Source organism: Phocoena phocoena, chromosome 4 (assembly GCF_963924675.1).
Source record: "Phocoena phocoena chromosome 4, mPhoPho1.1, whole genome shotgun sequence".
Taxonomy (NCBI): domain Eukaryota; kingdom Metazoa; phylum Chordata; class Mammalia; order Artiodactyla; family Phocoenidae; genus Phocoena; species Phocoena phocoena.
Genome location: NC_089222.1, coordinates 132,386,335 through 132,406,394, shown reverse-complemented (window position 1 = coordinate 132,406,394; position 20,060 = coordinate 132,386,335). Strand labels below are relative to the sequence as shown.

Sequence of the window (20,060 nt, the reverse complement as noted above, 5' to 3'; positions counted from 1 at the left end):
TTGTATATTTGTGCCAAATCTTCTTTATTCATTCATCTGTCAATGGACACTTAGGTTGCTTCCATGTCCTGGCTATTGTAAATAGAGCTGCAGTGAACATTGTGGTACATGACTCTTTTTGAATTATGGTTTTCTCAGGGTATATGCCCAGTAGTGGGATTGCTGGATCACATAGTAATTCTATTTTTAGTTTTTTAAGGAGCCTCCATACTGTCCTCCACAGCTCATGCAGCTCAATATCAAAAAAACAAATAACCCAATCCAAAAATGGGCAGAAGACCTAAATAGATGTTTCTCCAAAGAGGATATCAGACTGCCAACAAACACATGAAAGGATGCTCAACATCACTAATCATTAGAGAAATGCAAACCAAAACTACCATGAGGTATCACCTCACAGCAGTCAGAATGGCCATCATCAAAAAATCTACAAACAGTAAATGCTGGAGTGGGTGTGGAGAAAAGAGAACCCACTAGCACTGTTGGTGGGAATGTAAATTGATACAGAAGGTGCATCTTCATCATCAAAACTGAGCTCTAGCCTCTGTGATCTACTGTGGTAAACAACTGTGGCAGACTAGACTATAATTGTTCTTGATGTATTGATGGCCTGGATTTAAAATGGGCAGTTTACTGATTTAGGCTATGGTCACTAACTACTTTCTTTCTATGGAGCAAATAGTTTCTTTACATTGCATTCAAAATTTGTTGATCTCTCAGTGTTTTGGACCTTTATTATTGTAGTCTATTTCTTCCTTTGCTTCTTCAGTGTCAGGCAAATCATGAATAGTCTTGACCTCTTTATTGCAATTGCTCTCCTGATAGCTTACCATGGACCACTAATGAAGCAATCACACTGCAGACTGCATTCTCAGGACATGTGAAACAGGAGACCCTATTTCTCTCATTTAGAATTGTACCCCCTAGAGAGAATTTCTTATATCATTGCCACATTAATAACGTTGTTCTAACTTTCTTATTCCATGGAGAAAATATCTGTGTGTGCTTCTATTAAAATTGTTTTATTGACACAGCAAAAGTGGATTAAATTTTATTTATTTCTCTAAACAGAGTTTTTTCAGTTAAGTTTTGCCAGTATTTTTACAGTAAACAATATGCTTCCTTTTGAATTATATTTCTTAGTAATGATTCCTTATAAAAGGCTTAAATAAAGCTTCCTTATAATATGTCCTTCCTTCTTAAAATGATACAATCTTGTCATAATTCAAATATTTCAGAACTAATTAAGTATAGATTTTCCCCAAAATGACAAAGGTATTGCCCTTTCATTTTACAGATAAGAACTCTCACATGTCTTCTTTTTCTTGTTGTTTCAGTTTGATTGTGCACCTTTAAGCATCTTTGAAGGTATCTAAGAAGGGAATCTTCCATGGTTCTGTTTTTATTCCTTTGACATAATTACTTTTGTGATCTGAGAGAGGAGTAAAACACACAGGGATTGTTACTCAATGCTTAGGGAACTTTGCTGCAAAGGTCAAAAACAGAGATGGAAATTATTATTCTCTTTGTGAAAATTAATATTTTTAAGAGAGTGAGAAATTCAAGTCCACACAATGTCTAATGGAGAGAACCAAGATTTGAACCAAAGGCCTGTGTGGCTCCATATACTGGGCTATCAACCAATGTGTTCCAACACCTTAAAACACATTCCAAGAAGTAAATAAAAAAACATAAATTTCTGGCTTAGAAGGAGAGCTCTGGCTCTTTCTAAAGGAAGAAGATAAAAGCCAAAGACTAGAAAAATTAGATGTGATGCAAGAAGAAGGTAGATTGCACCCAGTAGTCTAGGTAGGTTATGTTAAGCACAGTCACAGGCTTTGAAGACTTGATAGTAATTGTCTTTTATTAAAAGATTCCAGCTGTAAGACGCATAAATGAAGCAAATATGTAATTGAAATTATTCATGAGTAGCATTAAACCTTTTAAAATCAAAAGGCAAAGGTATAATTGGGCTGTTTTGCCCATTTATGAAAACAAATAGGAATGAGAAATATCTATGGAGGAGACACCACCCACATTGAAGGAGTATAAAAATTCAAGTACAGGTGGTAATATTCATTCTCAGGAACATTGTTTAGTTGTCATGAATTTACTCAGACCAGGTTTTCATTATCATATAACACTCATTGGAAGTAAAAAATTTAGACATTCCTAATTACATATACACTTGACATCTCCAGTATACACAGTTTTTTGTTGGTGGGCTGGAGCTCGCTCATACTAGCTCACAAGAGCCAATTTTGAGCATCTCTTTTCAAATTCATGTTTAGTGGTTTCACTTTGGTTGGTTGAAAGAGACCATGGTGAGAATACTGACACCACAGAAATCAGCAAAAGTTACAAATTAGGCTTTTTCCTCTTCTTTTTCAGGAAGGCTTTCTTTTTCCTTTTCTTTCTTTTTTCCCTTCCTTCCTCCCTACCTCTCTCTTCCTTTTTTCTTTCTTTCTTTCCCACTGGTGACATTAATTCTGAATTAGGTACAACACTGTGTTTTTAAAAATCTCCAGTATGTAAGAAGGAAAAAAAGAGTTTTATTTTTATGTGTGTGTTGTGCGTGTGTCCCAAAGTGGTTGTTGTTATATTTCTTAGTTGTATAAAAAGAAGGCAGTTTCTGCATCTTTCCCTGTCTTTAGAATAACTCAGTGCCCCTGTGTCTTTAGAAGTCAAAGTTGTTAGACTCCTGTAGTGTCTTCTCCTACAAAAGAGGAGAAAGCCTGAGAGTTCTCCGTGCTCTCTCTTCCTCGGTTATTTCAGCACTATAATTTATATGTTTACTTTTTGATATTTGATTCTTCATTTTCTTCACTTACAGACATGGATTTAGAATGAATCCTCTTGGTCTGGATGGCTGCTGGCATTTGTCACTCATTTAAACCTTGCTAGGAATTCTATTCTAATCCCTGTCCTTGACCTCCTGCAATCAATCCTGAGATTGGTTATTGACTCCTGCCTCAACTATCAGCTTTCTCATATTCCTATTATCACCTCTGAATTCCTCATACCTCTGTTATCACCTTTGAATACCCCTACTATCACAAGTACAAGCACTGATGGAAGCCTCATTCAACTGGATGAGCCATACAGGTCTTTGTGGTACTCAAGTGATTCTTACATGCACTCCTAACATTGGATTCAAAGATAACCAAAAAATGGGTATTAAAGCAACAGTTTTTAATAATCATTTTTGATAATTCCATGTGATTAGGAAAGCTAAGGTAGTTCCCTCTTGCTGTTTTCACCCAAAACTTAAGCTTTTCAATCAACACTGAAGCAAGTGTTTCACCACCAAATGGCTTTAATGAATGATACCTTAGTTCATATGTGCAATATATACTTAAATATTTCTGGATGAAACTATATAATGCTTGAGACTTACTTCAAAACAATACAGGAGTAGAGTGTGGTAAAGGGTTTAAAGGAGACACAATAAGCAATGAGATGTCAGTTGTTTAAGACAGAACATTTAGGTACCATATACTAGTCTACTTTTTACACATATTTTTTCCCTAGCAAAATAGTTACACTATACAGACACAAGCAACTCTCTTTTGTGTCATTTTATGTGTCTATAGGACATAAGGAACAGAGACAATTGAATTAAAATGAAAGAATGAAGTAATATTAAACATTATTATTTCATGTGGACCTTGGAAAAGGTTAGAATTTGAACTAGCAGCCTAAGGCACAATGGGTAAAAAGATCAACAGGTGCATTTCCTGGGGACAAGGAGTATACTGTAATAATGTAAAGTGAAGCTTGAGGTTCAATGTTAACTTATTAGAGTGAAAACAGCTTTTGGTAAACCTCAGACATTATGTAAAGGGATATTTTCCCTTCATATTGTGTGGATTTTTTGGAGGAAGGAGTAACAAGAACATGACTGTGTTTACAAAATAACTTTTAACCAGCAAAGCTGCTGTGCAGAGTTCAAGACATGTGGCAATCAGGTCCCACCTCATTCTTTCTAGTGAGGTTTGATGGTTGGAAGAAAAAAGAAGGTAGTTTTAAGGAGAAACAGTCCAAAATAATTAATCAGTCTGATCATAAAAGTGATGTGAAAGTAGCATGAATGTGCTGGGGCTCAGTGACTTTCCAGAAAGTTAGTATGACTGGTAATGAAAAGACTATTGGAAGATGAAACACATTTACATAGAAAGAAAATAAATTTCCTTTCAGATAATTTGGATTTTTATTGTACATTAGATTGTCAAATAAAAATATTTTAAGATGGTATTGTTAATGTTTCAATCTAGTTATTTTATATCTATTCATCTTAAACATTTCAGAGTATATTCAGAAAGCCTTTCAAACACTGTCTCATGAGCAGCTCAGAGCTTGTGAACTTGGGGGTAATAAAGACTTTCCAAAACTGGATTTGGGGCCAACATATTTACTTACCAGTTATTTAAAGCAGTCTTTTGATGCCTTCTATTATGAAATACTGTTAAACCCCAAACCTATTTTTCTAACTCTTTCAAATACTTTTTCCTCCAAGTGATTATGAACTGAGTAAATGTCAAATGCAATGGAGTTAAGTATATATATTAAATTATTTTTGAAGGTCTTAAACATTTTAAACAAAATTCAAGAGAAAGCATATGGTGTGTTGTTGTTTACCTATGATATATCATAATTTTATAATGGGTAAAATACATTATATTTGGACAGCAAAGATTATACAACTAGGTGACTTTTTCCTTTCTTTTTCTAATGTTATTCCCCCCTAATATCTGTTCTTGAATTTTTTTAGTATACTTTCTGTCCATTATGTCCTGGCATTCACTTCACTACAAACCTATTCCCATCCCTTTTTATCAAATCCAGGACAATGTTATAGCCACTGAACTGATCTCCTTGTCCCCAAGCTCTGCTCACATAATCTATTCTGAACACCAAAAAGTAATTCTGAAATATTACGTCTGTCATGTCATTGTCTTTGAATAAAAACAGGACATAACTAAATATAAAATTCTCAGCCTAATAATCAATGAAGTCCCCTCCTGATGGGATCCAGTGTCTTCACAACCTTCAATTACTGTTTTTGCAAACCTTCCGCTATATCCATACTGCTCCGCGCATGGAAGACACACCTTGCTTGGTCTCACTTCTGTTCACTGCATCAAGATGCTGTCTCCTCTTTTCTTCTCTTTCTGTTGAATAACTTCTGTCCCTCAAGAGCCTACCTCAAATCCACCTTTTTAGGAAATTATTTGCAGATCAATATAACCCACTCTAACCTTTTATTGTTTTTGTAATAAATCTCACTACCTCTTATTTTACTGTTGCTTAGTTGCTTTACATTATCCATATACACAAATATAAACGATGCATTTGCCACACCGGAACATACCCTCCCACACACAAACCACAAACACACACACACAACTATGACTTAAACTAAAAGGTACATTTCTAAGGCTAGGTATTAGATTCTTATATATCTCCAACGCATCATCTCTCTGGTCAAATGCATAACAAAATATTTTCATATAACAGGCATTCGCTAAGAATTTGTTTAAAGAAAATGATTTAAATCATCATCCCATTCCTTTGAAAAATAAAGTTTGAGGTATCCTATATGACATACCTGTTATTTTTTAATATAACATTTTAAGGTCTTAAAATAGTATTTCTAAAACAAATATATTAAATATATATATATATATATATACACATTATTTTATAAGATATTACATCACTTTAAGCCTCAGTCATACTAAATCATGGTCCATGCTTTCAAATTATTTATAATCAAACTGGAGGACGTGGCAAACATGGAGATCGATCTCTGAAATCTTTCTTCCAGAAAGGAGTCTCTACCCAGAGTACAACAAGATGTCAGTGTTGTCAGGGTCTACCTCAGCCCTTGAGCCAGAGTTGCACTATTCTTAGGGCAGCCAATAACTAGGCACAGCGTTTCTGCTTAACATAGGCCTCCTCTGAAAGCAATCTTTTCTGCAGAGTCCAGCTGGGCTGTCAGAGAATTTGTAGGATCTGTATTATGGTCTCACATCTCCCTTGCTCAGTCCTACTTATTCTCTTTACCTTTCTCTTTTCCTGCTCCTCCTCAATATTCCTAACTCCATCATAGTGTTTGATTCTCAAAGAACAGAAATGCTGACCATGGAGTAGGGTGAAAAATAAATTAATAGTGGAGAACAGTATGGAGGTTCCTTAAAAAACTGCAAACAGAACTACAATACGACCCAGCAATCTCACTACTGAGAATATGCCCTGAGAAAACCATAATTCAAAAAGAGTTATGCACCAAAATGTTCATTGCAGCTCTATTTACAATAACCCAGAGATGGAAACAACCTAAGTGTCCATCATCGGATGAATAGATAAGATGTGGCACATATGTACAATGGACTATTACTCAGCCATAAAAAGAAACGAAATTGAGCTATTTGTAATGAGGTGGATAGACCTAGAGTCTGTCATACAGAATGAAGTAAATCAGAAAGAGAAAGACAAATACCGTATGCTAACACATATATATGGAATTTAAGAAAAAAAATGTCATGAAGAACCTTGGGGTAAGACAGGAATAAAGACACAGACCTACTAGAGAATGGACTTAAGGATATGGGGAGGGGGAAGGGTAAGCTGTGGCAAAGTGCGAGAGAGGCATGGACATATATGCACTACCAAATGTAAGGTAGATAGCTACTGGGAAGCAGCCACAGCACAGGGAGATCAGGTCGGTGCTTTGTGACCACCTGGAGAGGTGGGAAAGAGAGGGTGGGAGGGAGGGAGATGTAAGAGGGAAGAGATGTGGGAACATATGTATATGTATATGTATAACTGATTCACTTTGTTACAAAGCAGAAACTAACACACCATTGTAAAGCAATTATACTCCAATAAAGATGTTAAAAATAAATAAATAAATAAATCCCTGGGAACAATAGGGTAAAAGGGGAAAAAAAATTAATAAAACATAAAAATAAAGAAATCAGGCCACTAGGTGGCAGAGTGGAAGGGGGAAGGACTACATAATAGTAGGCTAGTAGGATTGTGGACTAGAATGGGTGAAAATGGCATAAGAACAAGAGACAAATTTTTTTCTCCAAGAGAATAAGTATTCAATACATGTGAGAAAAAGTATATGACAAAGATGTCAACTGCCAGTTTCAAGAAACACTGGTATATCACATGTGGTCAGGAGAGATTTTCTTTGTAAGGGTACAGAAGAAAATTGTGCATTTTGTGTTAGGACATGTCACTCCTCATACAGAATTTGGTACTTTCAAGTATAAAGGTGATTAAAAGGTTGTGACACAGAATATCCAATAAGGAAGATAATTAAAAATTGTCCAATTTTTTCTAAATAAATGGCATCTTTTTATCTAATTGATGACAAACATGTTTTATTTTTCATAATTAAATTTAACAATTATGTGATTCAATTATTGAATAAGTAAAGAAAACAGGTTTTTGGAAAAGATAAAAAAAGTCTGAGGTAGAAAAAAGAAATAACATCTGGCAAATTTAAAAATTTCACAAAATGCCAAGAATTGTCTATCTCATAGAAGAAAGCTTGGAGATTCAATTTTAATGTAGAAATACCAAAAAAAAAAATCAGTTTTGATAATGAACATAATAAAAGCAAATATTAATTCTGAGTTATGAAAATTTATATTACATTCAAAGGAAAAATGTCTTCATGTATCTTTGGAACTATGTTTAATAAGAAAGGTATGACTTAATAGTACTATATTTCACCAAGGATAAATCTTCAAAGAGAAAGACACTTGTGTGTTGTGCTTTACCACATCCACACTGAGGGGGTATAAAAGTCTGGATGCATTTGGTGATATTCATTCTCAGGAAACTTACCTTCAATATCCAACCAAACCTTCAACCCCTGACACATTGAGCTACCATTACAGCAGCTACTATGGTGACATTGGCTATGGCCTTGGTGGTTTTCGTGGCCTGGGCTATGGCTATGGTTCTAGCCATGGCCTTGGAGGCTATGATGGTTATGGTGTGGCTACTTCTGTCCCTCTTTCTATGGATGATACTGGTCATCTGGATTCTTCTGAAAGACCTGATCATAATTTTGGGATTCAGAATGTTTGTCTAATTTTTATTATCTATTACTTTTCTTCAAAAACGTTATCACCCTGCACTTGGAACTTTTTGGATCAGCAGACACTCATGTTTCTGATGAATGATTTGAATGCTTTACCAAGATATAGTCAACTCTGCTGGAAAATGACCTATATTTTGCTCTTTTTCACTTCTGTGATATTTCTGGACTTACTTTTGAATAAATATTTTTTTGCTGAACATTAAATATCAAACTTTATTTCTTTCAACCATTTCAAAACACTAGATGTTTTCCAAAATTTTAGTAGTATTTTTGCATTGAAAAATATTTTCCCATGGAACATATTTACTTTGTATTCATGTTTCCTTAGAAATAACCCTTACTGTTCAACTAAGTATATAACTCATTTAGATTATTTATTTTGCTAAATTGATGTCTCTTTTTTAAAATATGGAATCCCATGGAACCAAATATATACAGACATTTCTAATACTTATGAAGATATGTCCCTCATTAACAATATGTAAATATATGAAGCTTGATGGGCCATCTATTCTCTCTTTCGTTTAATGAAAAGTCAGGAGACTTTCAGCACTGTATGAAGAGGCTCTTCTTGGTGCTATACTCACCCAATAGGTATTCCTATTTTTCTGAGCTCATCAAGAAAGTAGTGTCCTTGATTTGTAGCTCACTATTCCAACTGTTTCTGTCAGTTTCCTCCTTGTATAATTTTATTATTTTTAAATTTATTTTTTTAAAAAAATTATTGGGGTATAGTTGGTTTATGATTTAGTGTTAGTTTCAGGTGTACAGCAAAGTGAATCTGTTATACATATACATATATCTACTCTTTTTTAGATTCTTTTCCCATATAGGCCATTACAGAGTATTGAGTAGAGTTTCCTGTGCTGTTTACTAGGTCCTTATTAGTTATCTATTTTATATATAGTAGTGTGCCTCCTTGTATAATTTAAATGTAGGAAAACATGTGACTTGATAGCCTTCATTTACTCTATGAAAGAGAGAAAAACCTGAGAATTCACCATAGTTAGCATTCTTGGTTATCCCAGTATTATAGCATATACAAATCAATTTTTAAGATAAACTCTCTTTAAACTCACTTAAAACTTAAAAATTGACTCTAAATTAATGTTCCTACTCCTTTTTCCAACTCTAGTTTGGGATTGGATTTTGTTTTTCATTTATACCTTGATCAGAATTCTATTCCAGAGATGGGTCATTGACTTTTGTGTGGAGTCTTGTTTTCCTTGGATACTAGGCTTCACCTTTGAGTCCTACCTAAAGATATTCACTGATGTCATTTCCAATAAACTCGGTGAATCCCATGGACCTTCATGAGTCTCCAGTGAGTCCCATAGGTATTTCCAACACTGTGCTTAAGAGAAAAATCTTTCCAGTGTAAAGTTTGTTTTCATTTCTTTTAATGATCTTATGAAATTAGGAATGTTAAGAATGCTGAATCACACAGATTCTGAATAAAGGTTTAACTTTTCAATCAATCTCAAAATAAATCTAATTTGCAACCTTACTTGAAAAATCTATTTCAGTTCAAAAATAAGATTAAAAAAAATTATTGACAGTGCTTTTTAAAAGTCTCTATCATTTAGAGAGTCATATGACAATATTTATAGATAAAATGGTATGATTCCTGGGATTTGCTTAAAAATTTCACAGCTGGTAAGAAGGAAAAAGACAGAAGTACAGAGAAAATATGATTGGTCACAAGGTGATAATTTATGAAGATGAGTTGTATATAATGATTCCTTTTACCATATTATTCTTATATTTTACTTAACTGTTTATATAATAAAATTCATTAGAAAATATGACATTGTCACAGGCATGAAGAAGAGAACATAGTATCCATGAAATAATGGAGAGATTGTCATTTGAGGAGAAATATTGGCTTATTAAAAAGAATACAGCTTATAGGGAGCTTTAACTGACTGACAAAGATATTTGACTTCTTCATATTCTGTTGACTTTGAGCGAAAGATAGGAAAGAAAAACTAAATTTAGAAAATCACATTGTTATACAGACATATTGCTTCTCCAGTAAAAAAGAAAACAGAGACAGAGAGGAGAGAAAGATAGAAAATGAAAGAAAGAAAGGAAGAAAGAGAGGAAAATAAAGCAAGAGAGAAAGAAGGAAGGAAAGAAAGAAAGAAAGAAAGAGAGGAAGGAAGAAAGAAAGGAAGAAAAGAAAAAGAGGGAGGGAGGAAGAAAGAGAGAGATAGAAAGTCTGTAGTAATATGGCTCAGTTAGAGCAGTGTGTATGTATATGTGTATGTGAGTGTGTGTGTGTTTCAAATTCAAAACAATGAAACATTGTGAAACTATACAATGTAATATTTTTGTTTGGTAAAAACAAATTTTTTACAGGTATATTATTTTTGTTTAAATTCACCGATTACTTAATGGACAATAATTTATAAAATTTACAGATGTATTTTAATAAAACAATATTTGTCATGTGTGTTTTGTTTCTGGCCATTATAACTGTTTATTTTATGATTATTACTGAATATGATTTTGTTATATTGAGGAATGATCTGATGCTACTATCAAATATGCTAGTTATACCACTCAAATTTCAAAGGTAAGATGTCATATAGGAATATATTATTTGCTTTATGGTTTATAATTATTACTTTAATATTCATTTTGTTCACTAGCAAACATCTCAAAATTTCCCTTCATAATTTGAGAAGAGTATTGGTAATTGGAGTCATGGTAAAGTTCCAAAAATTGACTTGAGATGAAATATTTATTTATCTCTAAATAACTGAACTTTTAAAATTTTTTTTATTTTTATTTTTTTTGCGGTACGTGGGCCTCTCAGTGTTGTGGCCTCTCCCGTTGCGGAGCACAGGCTCCACACGTGCAGGCTCAGCGGCCATGGCTCACAGGCCCAGCCGCTCCACGGCATGTGGGATCTTCCCGGACCGGGGCACGAACCCGTGTCCCCTGCATCGGCAGGCGGACTCTCAACCACTACGCCACCAGGGAAGCCCTAAATAACTGAACTTTTAAAGTTGCCTTTCAGTGACTTCCACTATGAAATATAGATTGTTATCAAAAACATGTTTTTTTTTTTTATTATTGTTCTCAAATGCTTTTATCTCAAAAATTATGGGCTACTGAATAAATAAAATGCAGTGGACTTCTGCATATGTATTAAAACACACATGAAGTATTTCACTCATTTTATTAAAAAGCAAACATTGGTCATAATGCTTTTTACTCTTGACAGGAAATCCATTTTTATCATCTTATATTCATTTAAAAGTTAAAAATAAAATGATATAAAGAATACAAACTTGTAGCTTGGTAATGTTTCTACTTTTAGTCAGTGAAGCATATGAGTGCTACTCCTTTAACATTATGCATCTTATATCCATCCTTTCCCAGCCATCCCTGTTACAAAACCTTAATTCCAGCTCTTACCATACTATACTATAATTATTGATGTATTATCTAGCTCATCTCCTTACTTTCCACATCTCCCCACACCACCCAGCTTGCACCAAAAACCAAGTATTTTTAAATGTCACTTTTCTTATAGTACTTCCCTGGCCCCAAATTAGAAGATTACTCCATAAATGACAAACTTTTCAATCCCAAATCCCAAGCCTTTCTTTTCTTTTACTTAAACTTCTTCCAGCTTTACGGAGATATGATCAAAATAGAATGTATACATTTAAGGAATACAACATGATGATTTAATGCACATATATACTGTGAAATGATTACCACAATAGGATTAGTTTAACACTTCCATAACCTCATATAATTATCACTTTTGTGTGTGGCGAGACCATTTAAGATTTACCCTTATAGCAACTCTCAAGTATGTGACAATATTGTTAACTATACCCACGTTTTACATTAGATCCCCAGAACTTATTCATCTTATAAGTGGAGGCTTGTACCCTTTGAACAACATTTCCCCATTTTTTTCCAGCCCCCAGTCTCTGGTAACCACCATTCTATTCTGTTTCTCTGAATTCTGCTCTTTTAGATTCCACATATAAGTGAGATCATACAGTATTTATCTTTCTCTGTCCAGACCCTTCTTGCACTGTAATCTGTGTACCTCCCAAATTTAATTAGTCTGTATATAAACTCTGCTCCAGATACACTGACCTACACATGCACATCGAGGATATATGTGGTTAAGTCTTGCCTCAGAGCTTTAGCTAAAGTCATTGCCTCTTTCTAGTTTCTGTCTCTCTTTGATGTTCAATGAATCTTACACATCCTTCACATCCAGTGTGCCCCACCTTTTCCAGAATTCTTTGATGAATGAACCTAGCCCATGGAAATCTTAAGCTCTTTTAAGTTGCTTTAGAAATAGGAGTCGCTACCTTTCATTTTACATTTCTCTATACTCTCTCATGTGGCTCAATCTATTCCTCACCCTCAGCCCTGCCTCCAGGCTACAATACTCAGAAAATCATAGACACACAAGACACAGATATTTTTAGACCACAGCTAAAGGGCAGGCTTTCTAAGACCATGAGTGGCCATTTATATCTTTCTCTTTTATCATATACTTTGTACAAAGCAAAGTGAAATAACTTTAATATTCCAGGTATTCAATCAAACTTATCATTTGATTGAATGAATCTTCATTTCACCTGTACTCCTTTCTGTGTGTAACCTAAACTTTAAAGTCTTCCCTTCTTTAAATAATGAAATAACTGCTCTATTTTCCATTAAATAAAAATTTCGGACTTCTTGTTTTAGCTCTGACATGGCAAGAGCTTGGACATTGTCACTCTGGTCTTTACAACAAGATAAAGCTGCACAAACTAAAGATCAATGACTTTTCTAGAATCTAGCAGAAAACTGAGTTTTCAGGACAAACCACTCCTAAAATCTGGAGAAATGGGGGAATCTGTAGTCACAGCTGAGATTTGCTTACCAACAGAAGAAGCCTCTGGAGTCATAAACTGTTACAAATACTCAAACTCTCATTGTGACAAGTTACTAGGGGCTGAGTATGGATTCGTGCAAAAGTGAGAAACTCTAAGGGGCTTTTGTCTTAGAGGGGCCCACACTTTTATGGGCTTTATCTACAGGAACTCTACCAGGTTCACACCATGAAAATTTGAGAAAGATCCCTTCTTTGCTCTGGCAGTGGGAGAAGAAGAGCAAGCTTTGTGAAAGATACCCAGAGTCTTTCCCATAACTGGAAAGGTCTCAACTCAAGGGGAATGAGCAGAGCCTTGTCTCCGAGCCCTGGGAAAAGGGCATCCCTCTCACTCAACTCCCCTGTAGTTTTCCTGTCTCACAAAAGGGAGGGCTGAGAGATTAAGCTTTAGTTTAATTTCCTGCCTTCCAAATCTCATGCAAAATATTTCTTTCCACCCTAACTAACCTATAACTATATAGGAAGGTGATTTTCTGAAAACTCATCTCAATTTAGCTTAATTTTCAAAATACAATCTGACAAAAGATGTATGTTTCATCAAAAAGGCAGTGTTAGGAGCTGAATTATGTCTCCTAAAAAGAAATCGTAAAGTTCTAACCTGTGAATGTGAGCTTATTTGGAAAGAGGGTCTTCACAGATGTAATCAGGTTAAGATGAGTTTATACCAGATTAGGATGGGCCTCAGATCTAATTTCTGGTGTTCTTATAAGAAGACAGAGATTTAGACACACACACACACACACACACACACACACACATGAACACACACACATGCAAGATGGGATGAAGGCCCTGTGATGATTGAGGCAGAGATTGGAATGATGTAGCAGCAAGACAAGAGATGCTAAGAATTACCAGGGACCACCAGAGGCTAGGAAGAGGCAAAGAATAATTTTTCCTCAGAGCCTTCATAGGGAGTATGGCTCTGTAAATATCTTGATTTTAGACTTCCAGCTTTTAGAACTATGAGAACTTAAATTTCTCCTGTTTTGGGAAAAAAAATACCAATGAGTGGTTATTTTTTACAGCAGTCCTAGGAAACTAATACCAGAAGTATTATCTCAATTGTGACTTGAATATCCTTCTATGGAGTTTGTCTTTACAAATTAGAGTCACTGAAATGTAGTTTTTATTCTGAATAATTTGTCTTCCATTTTTGGATTAGTTTCAACCATTCATGGTTATTTAATACTTGGTACCCTGATTTATTGAAAGCTAAAGCAAAAAAGAGATAGAAAATATGATATTTAAAATAGATAAAAATTGAGTGTAAGAAAACATGAAGAAGATATTGTCTGGTAATGACAAAGATCTCAGGAAATACCAGAAATGATCTATCTATTGTGAAGGAGGCTGATATTTTAACTGTAGGAATATATGTAATTTAAGTTATGACAAAAGGAAAATAAAAATGTTTCAAAGGAAAAATAAAACATTTCATGCATCTTTGAAACTCCCTTTCATAAGAAAGTTATGACTTAATAGTACTGTTTTTCACCAAAGATGGATTTTCAAAGAGAATGACACTTGTGTGTTGTGGTTGACCACACCCACATGGAGGGAGTACAAAAGTCTGGGGGCAGCAGGTGATATTTACTCTCAAGAAAGTCATCTTCAACATCCAACCTAATCCCCGAGCCCTGTCACAATGAGCTACTACTATGGCAACTAGTATGGTGGCTTTGGTTATGGCCTTGGTGGTTTTGGTGGCCTGGGTTATGGCTATGGTTCCAGCTATAGTCGTGGAGGCTATGGTGGTTATGGCTGTGGCTACTTCCGTCCTTCTTTCTATGGAAGATACCGGTCATCTGGATTTTACTGAAAGCATTCTACATCTACAATGGTCTGTTTCCCCCATCCAGACTCCACCACACAGGCTATCTTCACTCCTGCTATGTTACTGACATGAAGCTTTCTCCTTCATCCCTCCTGTGATATTTCTGGAAGTATTTTCCAATAAAATTTGGTCCAACATTCAGGACCTTGTTTCATTATTTTTGCCTACCTAAATGTGCTATTTATTCATAAGTTTTGCATATTTGATTAATATATTTGGTTGAAACTTATTTTTTCCATATAATTATTTACTTCCTTAGAACTGATCTTATTAAATTTTAGCCTGTAACTTCTACATCTCATGTGATATCTTGCTCATATATTGTTCTTTTTTAGATTTGACATCCTATAAAAACAAAATATTTAGGCATAAACTAATTCTTATGAATATAATAACACTTCCTTTGTAAAGTTATTAGTTTAATATAATAACTACTTTATTCTCAGTATATCAGGGAAAGTATTTTTAAACCTATATGCTCTTTAGAAACTGTTATGTTTATGAGCTTGTAAGGAAGAGCTGTCTGTACCTCTTTGCTCGGTCTTTGTTCAATGTGCCCTCTACTAGGAGCCTCCTCAGAAAACAATGACAGGGATACATGTTGTTTGAATCGTTTCCCCCTCCCCATCCTCTGCTGGCAAACACATACACACTGCCCACTCCAGCCTCTGCTGGCAAACACATACACACTGCCCACTCCAGCAGCTTCAATCTTTTTTTTTTTTTAAGTATGCCTTGTTTTTTTTTTTTTTAATATATATTTATTTATTAATTTTTGGCTACGTTGGTTGGGTCTTCGTTGCTGCACGCGGGCTTTCTCCAGTTGCAGCAAGCGGAGCTACTCTTTGTTTCTGTGTGCAGGCTTCTCATTGCGGTGGCTTCTCTTATTGTGGAGCATGGGCTCTAAGCGCGTGGGCTTCAGTAGTTGTGGCACATGGGCTCAGTAGTTGTGGTTCGGGGGCTCTAGAGCACAGGCTCAGTAGTTGTGGCACATGGGCTTCGTTGCTCCGCAGCATGTGGGATCTTCCCAGACCAGGGCTCGAACCGGTGTTCCCTGCCTTGGCAGGCAGATTCTTAACTACTGTGCCACCAGGGAAGTCCCAGCAGCTTCAATTTTTATAAAAAATTGGAAAACCTGGGTTTTCTTTTTCTATGTTCAGACTTTCCTTATTATTTTAACATTTTAATATGTAACTTTTCAGGTTTTACCTTACTTTTTTCATAAGTTAAAAAAAAATTGAGGCTTGAATCAATGTTTCTATAATTTTTCCAACTCAGATTGAGTAGTATTTGTTCCTCATTTAAGTCTTGAGAGGGATTTTGTTGCAGGTTATTTTTTGGGGGGCTGTGGCTTCCTTCAAACCTGAGACTGTTATGGATTTTTATTTCATATTCTCATAATTAGGGTCTTAAGATCCCTAACTTTCATCTTTAAATTATACATGATGGGACTCCCAATATAACTCTCATTTAATTAGGTAAGTTGCAAAAGTTTTCATGGATCTCCAGTGATTCTTACTAATACTTCAGTAATGTGTTAATAAACTAATAGTTGTGCTGACTTTTTTGTGATTTAGTGAATGGAGAAATGATTTGGAGGATGAGTTTCATTGATTCAAGCTAGAAATCAGAAACTTCAATTCAGTTATTAGCAGTTACCTACATAGCACTAAATCCAACCTAACAGGACATTTTAAATAATGGGGCTTAAATTCCAGGAAATAAATAATAATTAAAAAAATCCCACACCCAATACTTTTTTTAAAGAAAGAATCTTTATATCTATCAGGTATATACTGAAATATTTATGGACCTAAAAAACAGGGCATCTCAAAATGATGCAACAGTGAAGGAAGCATGTGAGGCTATGTTTGAAATACAATTGACCCTGACTTGGTAATTCATTAAAATGAATGAATGATTGGTGGGAGTTTTTTATATTGTATTACTGTATTTCTGTATTTAATTTTTTTTCCATAACCATATTTTCAGAAACACTTAAATGTTTTATTTTGTGAGAAGGACTCTAGGACTTAAGGAATGTGGAGAGATGTATTGAATAGAACCTTACTTTGCGTACCCCCTGCCAAAATGGTGTTTTAAACAAATTAGAGAAGGGCAGAGTTGAAGAAGAGAACAGCATGTGCATTGTCATGGGGAGGGAGAAGAAAAATATGTTCCATAAGATAAAGAAGGAATTGGAGCTTTAGGGTCATTGTTGGATTATTAGAGTGAATATAGTATATGGACATCTTTAAATAATGAAAATGGTTTTCATTTCATACTGCCATAAATTAAAAAAAACAGTGTCACAGAAAAAAAATGTTTAAAAGAAAATAATTGAAATGCAGATAAAATACTGTAATCTTGGCACATGCCCAAGAAGTTCCAGCTCAAACACTGTGCCCATATATGGGGTCTGGACTAGAAATGAAAGCAGTTTGAGGAGATTTATTTCAAGAATGTCATGCAGAATACAGTAAACAGGAACTCAAATTCTAGAGAGACAAAGGGGATTCCTAAGGTGATAAAGACAGTTCCCTTAACGCTGATTATCAGATGAAAGAGCAGTAAGTATGGATTTGAACCGTGCAGAAGCTGCTGAAAAATGGCAGAAGAAGTGGTGGTAGTAGCCAAATTTGATTATGTGGCCCAACAAGAACAAGAGCTGGACATCAAGAAGAATGAGAGATTGTGGCTTCTGGATGATTCTAAGTCCTGGTGGCGAGTTCAAAATTCCACGGATAAAATGGGTTTTGTGCCTTCTAACTACGTGGAAAGGAAAAACAGTGCTCAGAAAGCATCGATTGTAAAAAACCTAAAGGATACGTTAGGCATTGGAAGAGTGAAAAGAAAACCTCGTGTGCCAGATTCTGCATCTCCTGCTGATGATAGCTTTTTTGACCCAGGGGAATGTCTGTATGACCTCAACGTGCCTGCTTATGTAAAATTTAATGACATGGCAGAGAGAGAGGATGAATTGTCATTGATAAAATGGACAAAGATGATCGTCATGGAGAAATGCAGTGATGGGTGGTGGTGGGGTAGCTATAATGGACATGTTGGATGGTTCCCTTCAAACTACGTGACTGAGGAAGGCGACAGTCCTTTGGGTGACCATGTGGGTTCTTTGTCAGAGAAATTAGCAGCAGTTGTCAGTAACCTAAATACTGGGCAAGTGTTACATCTGGTACAGGCTCTTTACCCATTCAGCTCGTCCAATGATGAAGAACTTAATTTTGAGAAAGGTGATGTAATGGATGTTATTGAAAAACTTGAAAATGACCCTGAGTGGTGGAAATGCAGGAAGATCAATGGAATGGTTGTTCTGGTGCTGAAAAACTATGTTACCATTAGGCAGAATAATCCATTAACCTCAGGTTTGGAACAAACCATCGCCTCCACAGTGTGATTACATTAGGCTTCCACTCACTGGAAAGTTTGCTGGCAATCCATGGTATTATGGGAAAGTCACCAGGCATCAAGCAGAAATGGCATTAAATGAAAGAGGGCATGAAGTTGATTTCCTCATTCATGATAGTGAATCTTTGCCAAATGATTTTTCTGTATCACTAAAAGCACAAGGGAAAAACAAGCATTTTAAAGTCCAACTAAAAGAGACAGTCTACTGCATTGGGCTGCATAAATTCAGCACCATGGAAGAACTTGTAGAACATTATAAAAAGGCACCAATTTTTACAAGTGAACAAGTAGAAAAATTATATCTGATCAAGCATTTATCATGATACTGCTGACCAGAAGTGACTTCTATACAGTTGTAATTCATCATGTAATTGAAGACTGAGAAAATATCAGTCCAATCACGCTTGATTGGAAATTGCTGTTTCTAACTCTATATGAAAATTGACTATAATACATAAGTATTTTTATTATAACTCAGTCCATACATATACACTACAGATGCCAAACATCTGCATAGAGCAATTCCTTATCCTTGGTCTTCTGTTTTATTGTTTTTTTTGCTCTTTTTCTCTTTGCTTCTAATATTAAGGTTTTATATTTTGAAAAAAATTATGCAGATTGAAAGTCTTTATATGGAAGAATTTCTTTATTGCCTTTCTTTTATTTCCTTGCAAGGGCACCACCTTAGTTACTTCTGCAATTGTTCTCTTCATATAAAATTATTATATCAATTATATCAATATATGGCATATGCTAAAATAAATTTCTTGGATAGTTGTTAAAAAAAAAGGAATGTCATGCATACTGATCATATGAATGATGATAAAGAAGAAGAATGTGAGTTGTGTTCACATTTTCAGGACTCGAGGCCGAATAAAGTTCCTGCTCATGATCTTATGAGCAGAGAAATAGACATATGTATGAGTAAAAGACAAGAAGATTTGACCTCAGAATATTTGCATCTACACTGCCACTTTGATTGCCAAATGAAGATACCTGTTGACAGAATATTATGGTTGATGTTTTCATCATGTAATTTCCACTTATAAATTATTTGTAATTATGAAGAAATGCCTCAAAATTTACTTTCTGCACAGCAGATAATTGCATCTTAAATACAGAGTAAAGGAATCAAAGTGACTTTCCAAAGTTGGTCTTGGCACCAAAATATTTATTTTTTTAGAGTTTTCTTTTTATTGTTATAATTAGGTTGCATTCATGTGTTCTCATTCTCAGGTATTTACAAATATATTTCCCCTCCAAATGGCTGTTGACTGACTAGAATTCCAAGGAAATGGATTTTGTCATAATTATTTGGTACTGAGAAATTTGGGGCCTGATACTGTTTATTTATTTAATTTTTAATAAAGTTAAAGGAGAATAGCACATTACATTTAAACAAGGAAAAATAATAACTATGCCTTGTAAGTTTCATATTTGTCTCTAAAATCTGCACAAATACTACTGATATTTAATAATATACCTTACGTTCATCCTTTCTAGTGCATTTTTCTTATTTCATACTATGACGGGATATTGTAAGAGCTTCTCAAGTGGTCCTCTTGCTTTCAAGAATTCACCATACAATCCACATTTCAGAGAAAATATATATTCCTAAAACATCACTTCTCTGAACTCATAGCCTGAAACAAAACTATAGAATATAATGTATGGCCCACCCTGCAGGTAAGTTAAAATGCTTCCCAACCATCAATTATTCTTTATTTAAACTCTGTGCTCCAACCACAATGCTTTGCTCATTG

At 34.9% G+C, this 20,060-nt stretch overlaps 1 protein-coding gene and 1 pseudogene across 1 annotated transcript; both read left to right on the top strand.

Moving 5' to 3' along the window:
- Positions 1 to 14,685: 14,685 nt before the first annotated feature.
- On the top strand, positions 14,686 to 14,859 carry LOC136122925 (keratin-associated protein 19-9b-like). The gene is given in 1 exon segment (XM_065877034.1): positions 14,686 to 14,859. A coding segment is annotated over 1 exon segment (174 nt).
- Positions 14,860 to 17,482: 2,623 nt separating this feature from the next.
- Positions 17,483 to 18,620, top strand: LOC136122667 (SH2/SH3 adapter protein NCK1 pseudogene; annotated as a pseudogene).
- Positions 18,621 to 20,060: the final 1,440 nt, after the last annotated feature.